This window comes from Pleurodeles waltl, chromosome 9, assembly GCF_031143425.1.
Source record: "Pleurodeles waltl isolate 20211129_DDA chromosome 9, aPleWal1.hap1.20221129, whole genome shotgun sequence".
Lineage (NCBI taxonomy): Eukaryota > Metazoa > Chordata > Amphibia > Caudata > Salamandridae > Pleurodeles > Pleurodeles waltl.
This window is the reverse complement of record NC_090448.1, coordinates 325,210,563-325,231,145: the sequence shown is the minus strand read 5'-3', so window position 1 is coordinate 325,231,145 and position 20,583 is coordinate 325,210,563. Positions and strand designations below refer to the sequence as shown.

At 48.3% G+C, this 20,583-nt stretch overlaps 1 protein-coding gene across 2 annotated transcripts in view; it reads right to left on the bottom strand.

The window, feature by feature from the left end:
- Positions 1-20,583, bottom strand: part of RBM5 (RNA binding motif protein 5) — a 313,693-nt gene that overhangs the window by 211,536 nt on the left and 81,574 nt on the right. For both annotated transcript variants that reach the window (XM_069206838.1, XM_069206839.1), the window contains 2 exons: positions 3,796-3,856; positions 3,601-3,666 (listed from right to left, as the gene is read on the bottom strand). In XM_069206838.1, the coding sequence (XP_069062939.1) occupies positions 3,601-3,666; positions 3,796-3,856 (127 nt within the window). The remainder of the gene's footprint in view (positions 1-3,600; positions 3,667-3,795; positions 3,857-20,583) is intronic.

Sequence of the window (20,583 nt, the reverse complement as noted above, 5' to 3'; positions counted from 1 at the left end):
TGAAAAGTATATATGCTACTGTAATTATTCAAAGTTCCTAAAGTACTTACCTGCAATACCTTTCAAATGAGATATTACATGTAGAATTTGAACCTGTGGTTCTTAAAATAAAGAAAATATATGTTTCTATAACAAAAACCTATTGGCCTGGAATTGTTTCTGAGTGTGTGTTCCTCATTTATTGCCTGTGTGTATGTACAACAAATGCTTAACACTACTCCTTTGATCAGCCTACTGCTCGACCACACTACCACAAAATAGAGCATTAGTATTCTCTTTTTGCCACTATCTTACCTCTAAGGGGAACCCTTGGACTCTGTGCATACTATTCCTTACTTTGAAATAGTGCATACAGAGCCAACTTCCTACAGTTACCAAGTTAGGAAGGAAAGACCATAGTCACTGGGGTCCAGGTTAGCAGGATCCCAGTGAACACAGTCAAACACTGACAACAGGCAGAAAATGGGGGTAACCATGTCAAGAAAGAGAGCACTTTCCTACAGTGTGTGTTTGGTCCTTCTTGTGGCCCCTCCGGTGCTCCTCAAACCCCCCACCGTCTGCACTCCGAAGACTCTCATACTTACCTGTAAGCAGATCTCAAACCAAGTACCCCCAGTCTCCATAGGAGCCCTTCTTAAACCTCTGCACCCGGCCAGCCCAGTGTTGCTGGGTGTTTGGGGTGAACATGAACCCTAACCTGTGGACTTCTATCCCCCCGGGACCTGGGTCTGGAAGTAGAGTACTTCGCTGTAAATCATACTAAGTTTTATTCCCCCCAGGAACTGGTTCTGAAAATTGCACCGTCAACGAATCTATTGAAGTACTTACTAGCAACTTGAATCTTGTGGTTCTAGAAATAAAGAAAATATAGTTCTGCTATATAAAAACCATTGGTCTGGAGTGAAGTCATGGACTGTGCGCTTCTGCTGTTGTCTGTGTGTGTACAACAAATGCTTTGCACTACCCTCTGGTAAGCCTAACTGCTCGACCGCACTACCACAAAAGAGAGCATTTGTATTATCTACTTTAGCCTCTGTAGAGCACCTGGGCGGGATCCCCTTGACTCAGTGCACACTATATCTAATTTTAATATAGTATATACAGAGCTAGCTTCCTAGTGAGTGCACAGGTCCCCCATAGTCTGGAGGTAGGCTACGACAGCCTGTGGCAAACCCGCCTCAGTCAGTCGTCGAGACGGAGGAAGACTGAAACCCCAAATCTCCAAAGATGAGTTGCACCCACTGCCATACATTTAGTGAATACCTGAGCGGCACCACACAGTTTAAAGCCTGCCCTCAAACACATTGTAGGAAGTTGGCTCTGTATGCACTATTTCAAAGTAAGGAATAGTATGCACAGAGTCCAAGGGTTCCCCTTAGAGGTAAGATAGTGGCAAAAAGAGAATTCTAATGCTCTATTTAGTGGTAGTGTGGTCGAGCAGTAGGCTTATCAAAGGAGTAGTGTTAAGCATTTGTTGTACATACACAAGCAATAATTGAGGAACACACACATGACAATTCCAGGCCAATAGGTTTTTGTATAGAAAAATATATTTTCTTAGTTTATTTTAAGAACCACAGGTTCAAGATTTACATGTAATACTTCAAATGAAAGTCGCCGGGGAGTCCTCCCTGAAGTGATTGTTCTCCACAAGTCGAGCCGGGGGCGTCGGGTGCAGAGTGCCAAGATTCAATCTTCCGGCGGGAAACATGAGTTGTTTCAAAGTTGCTTCTTTGTTTCAAAGTTTCAGTCTTTGGTGAACAGAGCCGCTGTCCTCGGGAGTTCTTGGTCCTTCTAGATGCAGGGCAGTCCTCTGAGGCTTCAGAGGTCGCTGGTCCCTGTGGAAAGCGTTGCTGGAGCAGTGTCTTTAGAAGTGGGGAGACAGGCCGGTAGAGCTGGGGCCAAAGCAGTTGGTGTCTCCGTCTTTTCTGCAGGGTTTTTCAGCTTAGCAGTCCTCTTCTTCTTAGGTTGCAGGAATCCGAGTTCCTAGGTTCTGGGGAGCCCTTAAATACTAAATTTAAGGGTGTGTTTAGGTCTGGGGGGTTAGTAGCCAATGGCTACTAGCCCTGAGGGTGGCTACACCCTCTTTGTGCCTCCTCCCTGAGGGGAGGGGGGGGCACATCCCTAATCCTATTGGGAGAATCCTCCATCTGCAAGATGGAGGATTTCTAAAAGTTAGAGTCACCTCAGGACACCTTAGAGGCTGTCCTGACTGGAGAGTGACTCCTCCTTGTTTTTCTCATTATCTCCTCTGGCCTTGCAGCCAAAAGTGGGGCCGTGGCCGGAGGGGGCGGGCAACTCCACTAGCTGGAATGCCCTGGGGTGCTGTAACAAAGGGGGTGAGCCTTTGAGGCTCACAGCCAGGTGTTACAGTTCCTGCAGGGGGAGGTGATAAGCATCTCCACCCAGTACAGGCTTTGTTACTAGCCAGAGTGACAAAGGCACTCTCCTCATGTGGCCAGCAACATGTCTGGTGTGTGGCAGGCTGCTAAAACCAGTCAGCCTACACGGGTAGTCAGTTAAGGTTTCAGGGGGCACCTCTAAGGTGCCCTCTGGGGTGTATATTACAATAAAATGTACACTGGCATCAGTGTGCATTTATTGTGCTGAGAAGTTTGATACCAAACGTCACAGTTTTCAGTGTAGCCATTATGGTGCTGTGGAGTTCGTGCATGACAGACTCCCAGACCATATACTCTTATGGCTACCCTGCACTTACAATGTCTAAGGTTTTGCTTAGACACTGTAGGGGCATAGTGCTCATGCACTTATGCCCTCACCTATGGTATAGTGCACCCTGCCTTAGGGCTGTAAGGCCTGCTAGAGGGGTGACTTATCTATACTGCATAGGCAGTGTGAGGTTGGCATGGCACCCTGAGGGGAGTGCCATGTCTACTTACTCTTTTTATCCCCACTAGCACACACAAGCTGGCAAGCAGTGTGTCTGTGCTGAGTGAGGGGTCCCCAGGGTGGCAGAAGACATGCTGCAGCCCTTAGAGACCTACCAGGGCCCTTGGTACCAGGGGTACCAGTTACAAGGGACTTACCTGGATGCCAGGGTGTGCCAATTGTCGAAACAAAAGTACAGGTTAGGGAAAGAACACTGGTGCTGGGGCCTGGTTAGCATGCCTCAGCACACTTTCAAATCAAAACTTAGCATCAGCACAGGCAAAAAGTCAGCGGGTAACCATGCCAAGGAGGCATTTCCTTACACACATTCCTTGATACTGGAAAAGTACTCGACAAAACTTTGAAATTAAATTTTTTTTAAAAAATTAAAAATAAAACAGTCAAAAAGCAACAGAGGGTTAGCTCTAAGGATCAGCGGTAACTTGTGCAGAAAGAAAAGAACTGAAATCTTCATGCTGAGGTGGCATATGTAGGTGACCACAACATCACTTCCTGTGCCAATGATGCCAAGCGGAACGGAACGCAGGAGTACTGCTAGCGCAAAGATCTTAAAGATCTAGTCTGACATCAGAGAAACTCAAAAGGTAAGGAATATGCAGGTAGCTGTCTATCAGCAATTTTAAATCTGATAATCAAGCAAATGTATAGTAAGATATGTAATCAGGTGCAGGAAAAAAGCAATTAACTTACTATCACTATAGAAATCTGCAGACTGCATAGTTTCTGGTGCACCAGTTGGTATATCTTGTTCACAGTCTGAAAAATAAAAGCATTCACCATCAAGACCCATTTCACACATGCACCTTCTGCTGTGTAATCTGTTGAAAGTATAACATTAGATATGATAAATAAGATACACCCAAACATATCTTACAGTTCACTTACCAGATTTGGGGGCACCACATCTGAAACACTTTAATCTTCTCCTGAAGTTGTACAGGAAACACTAGAATAAAAATTGATCAAGAATAAAATTAATAAATTAAAGACAATAAATCATTTGAAAAAGTGATAAACAAATCGGAACCACATGCAAGGTAATGCTGATCTCCTGGAGACCAACTCCCTGAAATCTCAAAGCAAGAACTACCGCAACGAAAACGGCTTTACACTGCAGCAGCCTCTAATACAAGGCAAAATATTAAGTCTTAAATTACAGGGTCAAATTCCCCTTACTTTTATCACAGATAAACCATTAATATGTAAACACCCCTATTCGCCTCACCCCCACCCCAAATTAAGAAATTCAGAAACCCACATTCTGAATGAATCACTCCTTTGCGTGGAAATGATGCAAAATGCAACCCAAATTGACTTGTCAATATAGATCAGAGATAAAGTTTTAAAAACAGGTGTGTAGGAAAGTTTTTTCTTGCAGTTACCCCCACTTTTTGCCTGCCATCGGTGTGTTTTGTCTGTTTTCCCTGGGATCCTGGTAACCAGGACCCCAATGATTGTGCTCTCGCCCTCTAACTGTGGTTGCTTAGGACTTTGCAACCCCACAATTGGCATACAGGTGCCCCCATACAAGTCCCTAGTATACGGTACTTGGGCACCAAGGTTCCGCCAGGGGCTGCAGCATGTATTAAAGCAAACATGGGAGCCCATGCAAAATGTCTCTACAGGCTTGCCATTGCACCTTGCGTGAAAAGGTGCATGCAGGACACTGCACCAGTTCACTGTAAGTCACTCCTATGGTAGGCCTTCCTAGCCCAGAGAGCAGGGTGAAGGTACCTGTGTGTGAGAGCACCCCTGCATGAGCAGAGGTGTCCCTACGAACTCCAGTTCAAATGCACTGGACTTCGTAAATGCGAGGAAGCCATTTTACCTGTGTAATGGCCACAGGCTCCAACTGCGGTACAGCTACATAATGGTAACTTCAAATATAGGTGTAGGAAGTTGGCTCTGTATGTGCTATTTCAAAGTAAGGAATAGCATGCACAGAGTTCCAAGGGTTCCCCTTAGAGGTAAGATAGTGGCAAAAAGAGATAATACTAATGCTCTATTTTGTGGTAGTGTGGTCGAGCAGTAGGCTTATCCAAGGAGTAGTGTTAAGCATTTGTTGTACATACACAGACAATAAATGAGGTACACACACTCAGAGACAAATCCAGCCAATAGGTTTTTGTATAGAAAAATATCTTTTCTTAGTTTATTTTAAGAACCACAGGTTCAAATTCTACATGTAATATCTCATTCGAAAGGTATTGCAGGTAAGTACTTTAGGAACTTCAAATCATCAAAATTGCATGTATACTTTTCAAGTTATTCATAAATAGCTGTTTTAAAAGTGGACACTTAGTGCAATTTTCACAGTTCCTGGGGGAGGTAAGTATTTGTTAGGTTAACCAGGTAAGTAAGACACTTACAGGGCTTAGTTCTTGGTCCAAGGTAGCCCACCGTTGGGGGTTCAGAGCAACCCCAAAGTCACCACACCAGCAGCTCAGGGCCGGTCAGGTGCAGAGTTCAAAGTGGTGCCCAAAACGCATAGGCTAGAATGGAGAGAAGGGGGTGCCCCGGTTCCGGTCTGCTTGCAGGTAAGTACCCGCGTCTTCGGAGGGCAGACCAGGGGGGTTTTGTAGGGCACCGGGGGGGACACAAGCCCACACAGAAATTTCACCCTCAGCAGCGCGGGGGCGGCCGGGTGCAGTGTAGAAACAGGCGTCGGGTTCGCAATGTTAGTCTATGAGAGATCTCGGGATCTCTTCAGCGCTGCAGGCAGGCAAGGGGGGGGATTCCTCGGGGAAACCTCCACTTGGACAAGGGAGAGGGACTCCTGGGGGTCACTTCTCCAGTGAAAGTCCGGTCCTTCAGGTCCTGGGGGCTGCGGGTGCAGGGTCTCTCCCAGGCGTCGGGACTTTAGGTTCAAAGAGTCGCGGTCAGGGGAAGCCTCGGGATTCCCTCTGCAGGCGGCGCTGTGGGGGCTCAGGGGGGACAGGTTTTGGTACTCACAGTATCAGAGTAGTCCTGGGGTCCCGCCTGAGGTGTCGGATCTCCACCAGCCGAGTCGGGGTCGCCGGGTGCAGTGTTGCAAGTCTCACGCTTCTTGCGGGGAGCTTGCAGGGTTCTTTAAAGCTGCTGGAAACAAAGTTGCAGCTTTTCTTGGAGCAGGTCCGCTGTCCTCGGGAGTTTCTTGTCTTTTCGAAGCAGGGGCAGTCCTCAGAGGATGTCGAGGTCGCTGGTCCCTTTGGAAGGCGTCGCTGGAGCAGGATCTTTGGAAGGCAGGAGACAGGCCGGTGAGTTTCTGGAGCCAAGGCAGTTGTCGTCTTCTGGTCTTCCTCTGCAGGGGTTTTCAGCTAGGCAGTCCTTCTTGTAGTTGCAGGAATCTAATTTTTCTAGGGTTCAGGGTAGCCCTTAAATACTAAATTTAAGGGCGTGTTTAGGTCTGGGGGGTTAGTAGCCAATGGCTACTAGCCCTGAGGGTGGGTACACCCTCTTTGTGCCTCCTCCCAAGGGGAGGGGGTCACAATCCTAACCCTATTGGGGGAATCCTCCATCTGCAAGATGGAGGATTTCTAAAAGTTAGAGTCACTTCAGCTCAGGACACCTTAGGGGCTGTCCTGACTGGCCAGTGACTCCTCCTTGTTTTTCTCATTATCTTCTCCGGCCTTGCCGCCAAAAGTGGGGCCTGGCCGGAGGGGGCGGGCAACTCCACTAGCTGGAGTGTCCTGCTGGGTTGGCACAAAGGAGGTGAGCCTTTGAGGCTCACCGCCAGGTGTGACAATTCCTGCCTGGGGGAGGTGTTAGCATCTCCACCCAGTGCAGGCTTTGTTACTGGCCTCAGAGTGACAAAGGCACTCTCCCCATGGGGCCAGCAACATGTCTCGGTTTGTGGCAGGCTGCTAAAACTAGTCAGCCTACACAGATAGTCGGTTAAGTTTCAGGGGGCACCTCTAAGGTGCCCTCTGGGGTGTATTTTACAATAAAATGTACACTGGCATCAGTGTGCATTTATTGTGCTGAGAAGTTTGATACCAAACTTCCCAGTTTTCAGTGTAGCCATTATGGTGCTGTGGAGTTCGTGTAAAACAGACTCCCAGACCATATACTCTTATGGCTACCCTGCACTTACAATGTCTAAGGTTTTGTTTAGACACTGTAGGGGCACAGTGCTCATGCACTGGTACCCTCACCTATGGTATAGTGCACCCTGCCTTAGGGCTGTAAGGCCTGCTAGAGGGGTGTCTTACCTATACTGCATAGGCAGTGAGAGGCTGGCATGGCACCCTGAGGGGAGTGCCATGTCGACTTACTCATTTTGTTCTCACTAGCACACACAGGCTTGTAAGCAGTGTGTCTGTGCTGAGTGAGGGGTCTCTAGGGTGGCATAAGACATGCTGCAGCCCTTAGAGACCTTCCTTGGCATCAGGGCCCTTGGTACTAGAAGTACCAGTTACAAGGGACTTATCTGAATGCCAGGGTGTGCCAATTGTGGATACAATGGTACATTTTAGGTGAAGGAACACTGGTGCTGGGGCCTGGTTAGCAGGGTCCCAGCACTCTTCTCAGTCAAGTCAGCATCAGTATCAGGCAAAAAGTGGGGGGGTAACTGCAACAGGGAGCCATTTCTTTACAATAGGCATTTTTGGTATCAAACAGGTTGGAATCACACCAAAATACTGATTCCAGTACTGGTGACGTGATTCCGTGCACTCTGGGGGCTCCCTGGAGGACACCCCCAACCAAGTATTGCTCCTACCAGTCTTACAGGATCTGCGAGCATCTCACACTGCTGCAGCCCCTCAGACAGGATTCTGCCGTCCAGCTGTTTGACCAGCTCAAGCAGGAGAAAACAGAACAAAGTATTTCCTGTGGGAGAGGGGTGCAACCTCTCCCTTGGAAATAAGTGTTACTAGGCTGGGGGAGGGGTAGTCTTCCCATGCCACCATCTTTCTTTGAAGGTCACATTTAGTGCCCTCCTTGCATAATCTGGTTTTCACCAGCCCAGGTCCCCCCGGACCCTGCACTGGCACAAAACTGCACACAGGAAAGAGCAGTGACCACTCCCCTGTTTATCACCATCCCAGGGGTGGTGCCCAGAAGCACTCCATTCTGTCCTCTTGAAAAGAAGTTGGGCAGAGGCCCTAGGGAGCATCTGACTGGTAAGATTAGGAAGATGACGTCTGACACCCCTCTGATAGGTAGTCTCCTTGCAAAGTGACCAAGCCCCTTTTTGGGCTATTTAGGGACTCCCTTGCAGGAGGGTGCCCCGATTCGGCACGCAAGACTCCACAAGTACTCCTCTGCAATATCCTCTTCTGCTCCAGGCCACCAGAACTGCTGGTGGACTTCACATGAACCAAACAAGACTGCAATAGCTGTGCATCTTCTGGACAACTTCAGTTGCACCTAAGAGACAAGAAGGAATCTCCTTTGGAGTGAAGGAATCACTCGCCTGCATCTGCAGCCACCCAAGGCAACGAGGTCCGGCTGCTACAAACACCTGTCCTCTAGACCTGTTAAGATTCTCCAACACAGGTGGTGGTTCTGAGTGGTCCTCTGCCTTCTGTCTGACTGTGAGCCCTTTCCTGTTCCTCCAGGACAGAATCCCTGTGAACCACGACTGTTGCAGCAACCAAGGCTGGTTGACTCCTGCTCCGAGAGATCTTCAGGCCCCAAGTAGCCATAGTCCCAGCCCCCAGCACTACCTCTGCAAGGACAGTCTCCTCTCTGCTGCTCCAGCAACGTGGGACTTCTTTGGGTGTGCTGCCTTTGTCCTCACTGAGACTTGCTGTGCCTGCTTCCAGTGGGTTGTCATGGATGCTCAGACTGCTTCTGCTGGCTCTCCTGTCTTCACAGTCAGCCCAGACTCCCCTACAAGGTTTGAGTCCCCAGGACCTTGATGGTTCTCTTCAGCTCTGCAAATCTCCAACAGCTCCAGTTACATGTGCTTGTGCGTGGTCCTCCTGACCACTGACCTGTCTGCAATCCAGCGACCATCGAGGGTCTGCGCCTAGGTGACTTCAGGGACTCCTCTGCAGTTCCAGGACTCTGCAGCCAGACTTAATCCAACACCGTCGACCCGGATCTTCACCCACAGAGGGTGGGCATGGCCTCCTGCCCAACCTGGACACTCCTGAGTGGACTGTACTCTGTCCCCTTCATCGAGAATCCACCATTGGGTTCTGTAAGGAAATGCCTCCTTGGCATGGTTGCCCCCTGACTTTTTGCCTTTGCTGATGCTATGTTTACAATTGAAAGTGTGCTGAGGCCTGCTAACCAGGCACCAGCACCAGTGTTCTTTCCCTAACCTGTACTTTTGTATCCACAATTGGCAGACCCTGGCATCCAGATAAGTCCCTTGTAACTGGTACTTCTAGTACCAAGGGCCCTGATGCCAAGGAAGGTCTCTAAGGGCTGCAGCATGTCTTATGCCACCCTGGAGACCTCTCACTCAGCATAGACACACTGCTTGCCAGCTTGTGTGTGCTAGTGAGAACAAAACGAGTAAGTCGACATGGCACTCCCCTCAGGGTGCCATGCCAGCCTCTCACTGCCTATGCAAGTATAGGTCAGTCACCCCTCTAGCAGGCCTTACAGCCCTAAGGCAGGGTGCACTATACCATAGGTGAGGGTACCAGTGCATGAGCATGGTACCCCTACAGTGTCTAAACAAAACCTTAGGCATTTTAAGTGCAGGGTAGCCATAAGAGTATATGGTCTGGGAGTTTGTCAAACACGAACTCCAAAGCACCATAATGGCTACACTGAAAACTGGGAAGTTTGGTATCAAACTTCTCAGCACAATAAATGCACACTGATGCCAGTGTACATTTTATTGCAAAATACACCCCAGAGGGCACCTTAGAGGTGCCCCCTGAAACTTAACCGACTGTCTGTGTAGGCTGACTAGTTCCAGCAGCCTGCCACACTAGAGACATGTTGCTGGCCCCATGGGGAGAGTGCCTTTGTCACTCTGAGGCCAGTAACAAAGCCTGCACTGGGTGGAGATGCTAACACCTCCCCCAGGCAGGAGCTGTAACACCTGGCGGTGAGCCTCAAAGGCTCACCCCTTTGTCACAGCCCAGCAGGGCACTCCAGCTTAGTGGAGTTGCCCGCCCCCTCCGGCCACGGCCCCCACTTTTGGCGGCAAGGCTGGAGGGAACAAAGAAAGCAACAAGGAGGAGTCACTGGCCAGTCAGGACAGCCCCTAAGGTGTCCTGAGCTGAGGTGACTGACTTTTAGAAATCCTCCATCTTGCAGATGGAGGATTCCCCCAATAGGGTTAGGATTGTGACCCCCTCCCCTTGGGAGGAGGCACAAAGAGGGTGTACCCACCCTCAGGGCTAGTAGCCATTGGCTACTAACCCCCCCAGACCTAAACACGCCCTTAAATTTAGTATTTAAGGGCTACCCTGAACCCTAGAAAATTAGATTCCTGCGACAACAAGAAGAAGGACTGCCCAGCTGAAAACCCCTGCAGAGGAAGACCAGAAGACAACAACTGCCTTGGCTCCAGAAACTCACCGGCCTGTCTCCTGCCTTCCAAAGAACTCTGCTCCAGCAACGCCTTCCAAAGGGACCAGCGACCTCTGAATCCTCTGAGGACTGCCCTGCTTAGACGACGACCAGAAACTCCCGAGGACAGCGGACCTGCTCCAAAAAGACTGCAACTTTGTTTCAAGGAGCAGCTTTAAAGACCCCGGCAACTCCCCGCAAGAAGCGTGAGACTTGCAACACTGCACCCGGCGACCCCGATTCGGCTGGTGGAGAACCAACACCTCAGGGAGGACCCCCGGACTACTCTCCGACTGTGAGTACCAAAACCTGTCCCCCCTGAGCCCCCACAGCGCCGCCTGCAGAGGGAATCCCGAGGCTTCCCCTGACCGCGACTCTCTGAAACCTAAGTCCCGACGCCTGGAAAAGACCCTGCACCCGCAGCCCCCAGGACCTGAAGGACCGGACTTTCACTGGAGAAGTGACCCCCAGGAGTCCCTCTCCCTTGCCCAAGTGGAGGTTTCCCCGAGGAAGCCCCCCCTTGCCTGCCTGCAGCGCTGAAGAGATCCGTTGATCTCTCATAGACTAACATTGCAAACCCGACGCTTGTTTCTACACTGCACCCGGCCGCCCCCGCGCTGCTGAGGGTGAAATTTCTATGTGGGCTTGTGTCCCCCCCGGTGCCCTACAAAACCCCCCTGGTCTGCCCTCCGAAGACGCGGGTACTTACCTGCAAGCAGACCGGAACCGGGGCACCCCCTTCTCTCCATTCTAGCCTATGCGTTTTGGGCACCACTTTGAACTCTGCACCTGACCGGCCCTGAGCTGCTGGTGTGGTGACTTTGGGGTTGCTCTGAACCCCCAACGGTGGGCTACCTTGGACCAAGAACTGAACCCTGTAAGTGTCTTACTTACCTGGTAAAACTAACAAAAACTTACCTCCCCTAGGAACTGTGAAAATTGCACTAAGTGTCCACTTTTGAAATAGCTATTTGTGAATAACTTGAAAAGTATACATGCAATTGAAATGATTCAAAGTTCCTAACGTACTTACCTGCAATACCTTTCAAACAAGATATTACATGTTAAATTTGAACCTGTGGTTCTTAAAATAAACTAAGAAAATATATTTTTCTATAACAAAACCTATTGGCTGGATTTGTCTCGGAGTGTGTGTACCTCATTTATTGTCTATGTGTATGTACAACAAATGCTTAACACTACTCCTTGGATAAGCCTACTGCTCGACCACACTACCACAAAATAGAGCATTAGTATTATCTATTTTTACCACTATTTTACCTCTAAGGGGAACCCTTGGACTCTGTGCATGCTATTCCTTACTTTGAAATAGCACATACAGAGCCAACTTCCTACAGGTTCCACCAGCCTAGTCCTGTTCTTCCAATATTACAATTCCAAGTCTAAGTCCAAGTCCCCATGCTAGCCTACGGGACGACTAGATAACTTACATCTGCTCTCCTGATCGCTGGGGGTTTTCTAGATACTTACCCTCTTGGGGTTACACTCTCCCAGCCCGTGGCTGGGTACTCCACATTGTCTGGTGAAGGGGGCCATTCTCGCATTCCACTATTTTAGTGTATGGTTTGGACCCTCTATAGGGCCTTTGCTGTTTTCTTTGTTATTTCCTAATACTTACCTGTGAATATTTGGTGTGCACTTACCTTCAGATGGGGGTTTGCAATAGTAATACAGTTTGGTGTTCCTCTAATAAAGTACCTTTATTTTTGCATCACTGTGGTTCGTTTCATGTGTGAAAAGTTACTTTGACACTACTGTGATATTTCAAGTGCTTCACATTCCTCCTAGATAACTCTTGGCTGCTCACCACAGCTACCACTAGAGAGCCTGGCTACCTAGACACTAACACTGTTTAATAATGCTTGCCTAAAACTAGCATAAGGTGTAACACCATAGGTGTCCACCACACACTGAGCCAGCCTCCTGCAAGTTGTGAAAATTCAACAGATTAACAAGAAAATGTGTGTGGTAAATGTAAAGGTCGGACGTAACTAAATGGATGACCTACTCAATATGCGCTATGCAAGCCAAATCTAAGGTGAATCTCCTGGTTGATACTTTTTGAAAGCACAAGATCAGGATATTCCGTATCGATACTCGTAGAGTAGGCTTAGAGTCTGCCAAGAAAATGCACATTAGCCTTTTGATAGAGATAAATAAAAGCAAAAAGGCCGATGTCTTGACAAGGCACTTTGGATTTTCAAACAGAACATAAGGTCCAATTATCTTGCATGCAGAGAGCTATCTGCCACAGATTATTGAATTTGATGAAACACATGCTAGACTAGAACTTTGAATACACTGTAGGAAGCTGGTGTGTGGTGGACCCCCATGGTGTTTCTACCTTATACCAGGTCCAGGCAACCCCTATTAGTGAACAGTGTAGGAAGTTGGCTCTGTATGTGCTATTTCAAAGTAAGGAATAGCATGCACAGAGTCCAAGGGTTCCCCTTAGAGGTAAAATAGTGGTAAAAATAGATAATACTAATGCTCTATTTTGTGGTAGTGTGGTCGAGCAATAGGCTTATCCAAGGAGTAGTGTTAAGCATTTGTTGTACATACACAGACAATAAATGAGGTACACACACTCAGAGACAAATCCAGCCAATAGGTTTTTATATAGAAAAATATCTTTTCTTAGTTTATTTTAAGAACCACAGGTTCAAATTCTACATGTAATATCTCATTCGAAAGGTATTGCAGGTAAGTACTTTAGGAACTTCAAATCATCAAAATTGCATGTATACTTTTCAAGTTATTCACAAATAGCTGTTTTAAAAGTGGACACTTAGTGCAATTTTCACAGTTCCTAGGGGAGGTAAGTATTTGTTAGGTTAACCAGGTAAGTAAGACACATACAGGGCTTAGTTCTTGGTCCAAGGTAGCCCACCGTTGGGGGTTCAGAGCAACCCCAAAGTCACCACACCAGCAGCTCAGGGCCGGTCAGGTGCAGAGTTCAAAGTGGTGCCCAAAACGCATAGGCTAGAATGGAGAGAAGGGGGTGCCCCGGTTCCGGTCTGCTTGCAGGTAAGTACCCGCGTCTTCGGAGGGCAGACCAGGGGGGTTTTGTAGGGCACCGGGGGGGACACAAGCCCACACAGAAATTTCACCCTCAGCAGCGCGGGGGTGGCCGGGTGCAGTGTAGAAACAAGCGTCGGGTTTGTAATGGAAGTCAATGGGAGATCTAGGGATCTCTTCAGCGCTGCAGGCAGGCAAGGGGGGGGTTCCTTGGGGAAACCTCCACTTGGTCAAGGGAGAGGGACTCCTGGGGGTCACTCCTCCAGTGAAAGTCCGGTCCTTCAGGTCCTGGGGGCTGCGGGTGCAGGGTCTCTCCCAGGTGTCGGGACTTAGGATTCAAAGAGTCGCGGTCAGGGGAAGCCTCGGGATTCCCTCTGCAGGCGGCGCTGTGGGGGCTCAGGGGGGACAGGGTTTTGTACTCACAGTCTTAGAGTAGTCCTGGGGTCCCTCCTGAGGTGTTGGATCGCCACCAGCCGAGTCGGGGTCGCCGGGTGCAGTGTTACAAGTCTCACGCTTCTTGCGGGGAGCTTGCAGGGTTCTTTAAAGCTGCTGGAAACAAAGTTGCAGCTTTTCTTGGAGCAGGTCCGCTGTCCTCGGGAGTTTCTTGTCTTTTCGAAGCAGGGGCAGTCCTCAGAGGATGTCGAGGTCGCTGGTCCCTTTGGAAGGCGTCGCTGGAGCAGGATCTTTGGAAGGCAGGAGACAGGCCGGTGAGTTTCTGGAGCCAAGGCAGTTGTCGTCTTCTGGTCTTCCTCTGCAGGGGTTTTCAGCTAGGCAGTCCTTCTTCTTGTAGTTGCAGGAATCAAATTTAGTATTTAAGGGCTACCCTGAACCCTAGAAAATTAAAGGGCGTGTTTAGGTCTGGGGGGTTAGTAGCCAATGGCTACTAGCCCTGAGGGTGGGTACACCCTCTTTGTGCCTCCTCCCAAGGGGAGGGGGTCACAATCCTAACCCTATTGGGGGAATCCTCCATCTGCAAGATGGAGGATTTCTAAAAGTCAGAGTCACCTCAGGACACCTTAGGGGCTGTCCTGACTGGCCAGTGACTCCTCCTTGTTGCTTTCTTTGTTCCCTCCAGCCTTGCCGCCAAAAGTGGGGGCCGTGGCCGGAGGGGGCGGGCAACTCCACTAAGCTGGAGTGCCCTGCTGGGCTGTGACAAAGGGGTGAGCCTTTGAGGCTCACCGCCAGGTGTCACAGCTCCTGCCTGGGGGAGGTGTTAGCATCTCCACCCAGTGCAGGCTTTGTTACTGGCCTCAGAGTGACAAAGGCACTCTCCCCATGGGGCCAGCAACATGTCTCTGGTGTGGCAGGCTGCTGGAACTAGTCAGCCTACACAGACAGTCTGTTAAGTTTCAGGGGGCACCTCTAAGGTGCCCTCTGTGGTGTATTTTACAATAAAATGTACACTGGCATCAGTGTGCATTTATTGTGCTGAGAAGTTTGATACCAAACTTCCCAGTTTTCAGTGTAGCCATTATGGTGCTGTGGAGTTCGTGCTTGACAGACTCCCAGACCATATACTCTTATGGCTACCCTGCACTTACAATGTCTAAGGTTTTGTTTAGACACTGTAGGGGTACCATGCTCATGCACTGGTACCCTCACCTATGGTATAGTGCACCCTGCCTTAGGGCTGTAAGGCCTGCTAGAGGGGTGTCTTACCTATACTGCATAGGCAGTGAGAGGCTGGCATGGCACCCTGAGGGGAGTGCCATGTCGACTTACTCGTTTTGTCCTCACTAGCACACACAAGCTGGCAAGCAGTGTGTCTGTGCTGAGTGAGAGGTCTCCAGGGTGGCATAAGACATGCTGCAGCCCTTAGAGACCTTCCTTGGCATCAGGGCCCTTGGTACTAGACGTACCAGTTACAAGGGACTTATCTGGATGCCAGGGTCTGCCAATTGTGGATACAAAAGTACAGGTTAGGGAAAGAACACTGGTGCTGGGGCCTGGTTAGCAGGCCTCAGCACACTTTCAATTGTAAACATAGCATCAGCAAAGGCAAAAAGTCAGGGGGCAACCATGCCAAGGAGGCATTTCCTTACAAACAGTGTCTGGGAAGCCAGGGCTCTCTAGTGGTAGCTGTGGTGAGCAGCCAAGACCTATCTAGGATGAGTGTAAAGCACTTGCAATACCACAGCATTCACACATCAACTTATCATACATGAAAGGAACCACAGTGTTGCAAAATGAAAATGTCACTTACCCAGTGTACATCTGTTCGTGGCATCAGTCGCAGTAGATTCGCATGTTTTGCAATAGCTCGCCATCTGGTGTTGGGCCGGAGTGTTACAAGTTGTTTTTCTTCGAAGAAGTCTTTTGAGTCACGGGACCGAGTGACTCCTCCTTTTGTCTCCATTGCGCATGGGCGTCGACTCCATCTTCGATTGTTTTTCCCCGCAGAGGGTGAGGTAGGAGTTGAATTGTAGTAATAGTGCCCATGCAATGGAGTGACTAAGTATGCACCTATTTAAGGTTGAGATGATACATATACAAATAGTTGAAGGTAACTTCCAAACTGCTACAGGCTCCCGGGGAGGCGGGTGGGCACATGCGAATCTACTGCGACTGATGCCACGAACAGATGTACACTGGGTAAGTGACATTTTCAGTTCGATGGCATCTGTCGCTGTAGATACGCATGTTTTGCATAGACTAGTAAGCAGTTATCTCCCCAAAAGCGGTGGATCAGCCTGTAGGAGTGGAAGTAGTCTGAAATAATGTTCTTAATACGGCTTGACCTACTGTGGCTTGTTGTGCGGATAACACGTCTACACAGTAGTGCTTGGTGAATGTGTGAGGCGTAGACCATGTGGCTGCCTTACATATTTCTTGCATTGGGATGTTTCCTAGAAAGGCCATGGTAGCACCTTTCTTTCTGGTTGAGTGTGCCCTTGGTGTAATGGGCAGCTGTCGTTTAGCTTTAAGGTAGCAGATTTGGATGCATTTAACTATCCATCTGGCTATACCTTGTTTTGATATTGGGTTTCCTGCATGAGGTTTTTGAAATGCAATAAATAGTTGTTTAGTCTTTCTGATGTTCTTTGTTCTGTCAATGTAATACATCAATGCTCTTTTAACATCTAATGTATGTAGTGCCCTTTCAGCTACGGTATCTGGCTGTGGAAAGAACACTGGAAGTTCCACTGTTTGATTTAGATGGAACGGTGAAATAACCTTTGGCAAAAATTTTGGATTGGTCCTTAGGACGACCTTATTCTTGTGTAGTTGTATAAAAGGTTCCTGTATTGTAAACGCCTGAATCTCGCTTACTCTTCTTAGGGAAGTAATGGCGATGAGAAATGCCACCTTCCATGTTAGGAACTGTATTTCGCAGGAGTGCATGGGTTCAAAAGGTGGACCCATAAGTCTAGTTAGGACAACATTTAGGTTCCATGAAGGAACAGGTGGTGTTCTTGGTGGTATAATTCTACTAAGGCCCTCCATGAATGCTTTAATGACTGGTATCTTATATAGGGAAGTTGAATAGGTAGTCTGCAGGTATGCAGATATTGCTGCAAGGTGTATTTTAATGGAAGAGAAAGCCAGGTTAGATTTTTGTAAGTGAAGCAAGTAACCCACTACATGTTCTGGAGTTGTGTGTAATGGTTGTATTTGATTAATATGGCAGTAGCAAACAAACCTCTTCCATTTACTTGCATAGCAGTGCCTGGTGGATGGCCTTCTGGCTTGCTTTATGACTTCCATACATTCTTGGGTAAGTTGTAAGTGCCCGAATTCTAGGATTTCAGGAGCCAGATTGCTAGATTCAGCGATGCTGGATCTGGGTGTCTGATCTTTTGGTTGTGCTGTGTCAACAGATCTGGCCTGTTGGGCAATTTGATGCAGGGTACTACTGATAGGTCTAGCAGCGATGTGTACCAAGGTTGTCTTGCCCAAGTTGGTGCTATTAATATGAGTTTGAGTTTGTTTTGACTGAGTTTGTTTACCAGGTAAGGAAGGAGAGGGAGAGGAGGAAAAGCGTAAGCAAATATCCCTGACCAGTTCATCCATAGGGCATTGCCTTGGGATTGTTCGTGTGGGTATCTGGATGCGAAGTTTTGGCATTTTGCGTTCTCCCTTGTCGCAAACAAGTCTATCTGAGGTGTTCCCCAGAGTTTGAAATAAGTGTTCAGAATTTGGGGGTGAATTTCCCATTCGTGGACCTGTTGGTGATCTCGAGAGAGATTGTCTGCGAGTTGATTTTGGATCCCTGGTAGAAATTGTGCTATTAGGCGAATTTGGTTGTGAATTGCCCAACGCCAAATCTTTTGTGCTAGCCGGCTTAACTGCGTGGAGTGCGTCCCCCCTTGCTTGTTTAGATAATACATTGTTGTCATGTTGTCTGTTTTGACGAGAATGTATTTGTGAACTATTATTGGTTGGAAAGCTTTTAGTGCTTGAAAAACTGCTAGGAGTTCTAGGTGATTTATATGCAGTTTTGTTTGATGTACGTTCCATTGTCCTTGTATGCTGTGTTGATCGAGGTGTGCTCCCCACCCTGTCATGGAAGCATCTGTTGTAATTACGTATTGTGGCACTGGGTCTTGGAAAGGCCGCCCTTTGTTTAAATTTATGTTGTTCCACCACAGAAGCGAGAGGTAAGTTTGGCGGTCTATTAACACCAGATCTAGAAGATGACCCTGTGCTTGAGACCACTGTGATGCTAGGCACTGTTGTAAGGGCCTCATGTGCAGTCTTGCGTTTGGGACAATGGCTATGCATGAAGACATCATGCCTAGGAGTTGTAGTACCATCTTTGCTTGTATCCTTTGTGTTGGATACATGCGTTGTATGATGGTGTTGAAATTTTGAATTCTTTGTGGACTTGGAGTGGCTACTCCTTTTGATGTGTCTATTATGGCTCCTAGGTATTGTTGTACCTTGCGCAGCAGAATTTGGGATTTTGTGAAGTTGACGGTGAACCCTAGTTTGAAGAGGGTTTGTATGATATGATTTGTGTGATTTGAGCACTCTATTAACGAATGGGCCTTGATTAGCCAGTCGTCTAGATATGGGAACACATGTATTTGCTGCCTTATGTGTGCAGCGACTACCGCTAGACATTTGGTAAAGATTCTTGGTGCGGTTGTTAATCCGAAAGGCAGTACCTTGAATTGGTAATGTATTCCCTTGAATACAAACCTTAGGTATTTCCTGTGCGATGGGTGTATTGGTATATGGAAATAAGCATCCTTGAGGTCTAAAGTTGCCATGTAGTCGTGTAGTTTTAGCAATGGCAATACTTCTTGTAGTTTGACCATGTGAAAGTGGTCTGATTTGATGAAAGTGTTCACTACTCTGAGGTCTAGGATTGGTCTCAGCGTTTTGTCCTTCTTTGGTATCAGAAAGTACAGTGAGTAAACTCCTGTGTTTATTTGTGTGTTTGGCACTAATTCGATTGCATTCTTTTGCAATAGTGCCTGTACTTCTATCTCCAGGAGATTGGAATGATGTTTTGTCAAATTTTGTGCTTTTGGTGGTATGTTTGGAGGGAATTGTAGAAATTCTATGCAATAACCATGTTGGATAATTGCTAGAACCCAAGTGTCTGTAGTGATTTCCTCCCATGCTTTGTAATAATGATTTATTCTTCCCCCCACTGGTGTTGTGTGGAGGGGGTGAGTGACATGTGAGTCACTGTTTAGTAGTAGGGGTTTTGGGGCTCTGAAATCTTCCTCTATTCCTAGGGAATTGCCCTCCTCTATATTGTCCCCGAAAACCTCCTCTATACTGTCCCTGGTAACTGGACGGTGTTGCTTGTGAGGTGCTGGCTTGTGTGCTCTGACCCCGAAACCCCCCTCTAAAGGGTGTTTTACGGAATGTGCTGTAATTCCCTCTGCTCTGCGGGGAGTAGTGCGCCCATGGCTTTGGCAGTGTCCGTGTCTTTTTTGAGTTTCTCAATCGCTGTGTCCACTTCTGGACCGAACAGTTCTTTTTCGTTAAAAGGCATATTGAGAACTGCTTGCTGAATCTCTGGTTTAAATCCAGACGTTCGGAGCCATGCATGTCTTCTGATAGTTACAGATGTAATAATTGTCCGTGCAGCTGTATCTGCAGCGTCCATGGAGGAGCGGATCTGGTTGTTGGAAATGGTCGGTCCCTCCTCAACCACTTGTTTTGCCCTATTTTGTAGGTCTTTGGGCAGATGTTCAATGAGATGTTGCATCTCGTCCCAATGGGCCCTGTCATAGCGCGCAAGTAGTGCCTGGGAGTTCGCGATGCGCCACTGGTTTGCAGCTTGTGCTGCGACTCTCTTACCAGCTGCATCGAACTTGCGGCTTTCTTTATCTGGGGGTGGTGCATCTCCAGATGTGTGGGAGTTGGCCCTTTTCCTAGCTGCTCCTACAACGACAGAGTCTGGTGGCAGCTGTGTAGTGATGAAAACCGGGTCTGTAGGAGGCACCTTATACTTTTTTTCCACCCTTGGTGTGATTGCCCTACTTTTGACCGGCTCCTTAAAGATTTCTTTTGCGTGCCGGAGCATACCAGGGAGCATAGGCAGGCTTTGGTATGAGCTGTGGGTGGAGGAGAGTGTGTTGAATAAAAAATCATCCTCGACCTGTTCTGAGTGGAGGCTTACATTGTGAAATTGTGCTGCTCTAGCCACCACTTGAGAATACGCGGTGCTGTCCTCTGGTGGAGATGGCTTCGTAGGGTATGCCTCCGGACTGTTATCTGACACTGGGGCATCGTATAGGTCCCATGCGTCTTGATCTTGGTCACCCTGGCTCAAGGTGGTGTGAGCTGGGGAGTGTGATGGAGTTTGTGCTGGTGAGACGTTAATCACGGGCGGAGGAGAGGGTGGTGGGGTAACTGTTTTCACCACTTTCGGTTGTGGTGTCTGTTCAGTTTGGAACTCCAACCTTCTCTTTCTTCTAATAGGGGGAAGGGTGCTTATTTTTCCTGTCCCCTGCTGTATGAAAATACGCTTTTGCGTATGGTCCACATCAGTTGATTGTAGCTCTTCCTCAAACCTATGCTTTTGCATTTGGGAGGTTAGCGAGTGCTCTTCTGTATAAGAGCCTGAAGTTGGGTCGGTTGCAGTTTGTCTCGGGCCCAAAACTTTGTCTGCGTCTTTTTTCGGCTCCGAGGTGACTTTTTTCTTTTTCGGGCCGAAACCTGTCGGCGCCGATCTTCTTCGGGGCCGCTGTCTCAGCGTCGAGCCGTGTCTACACC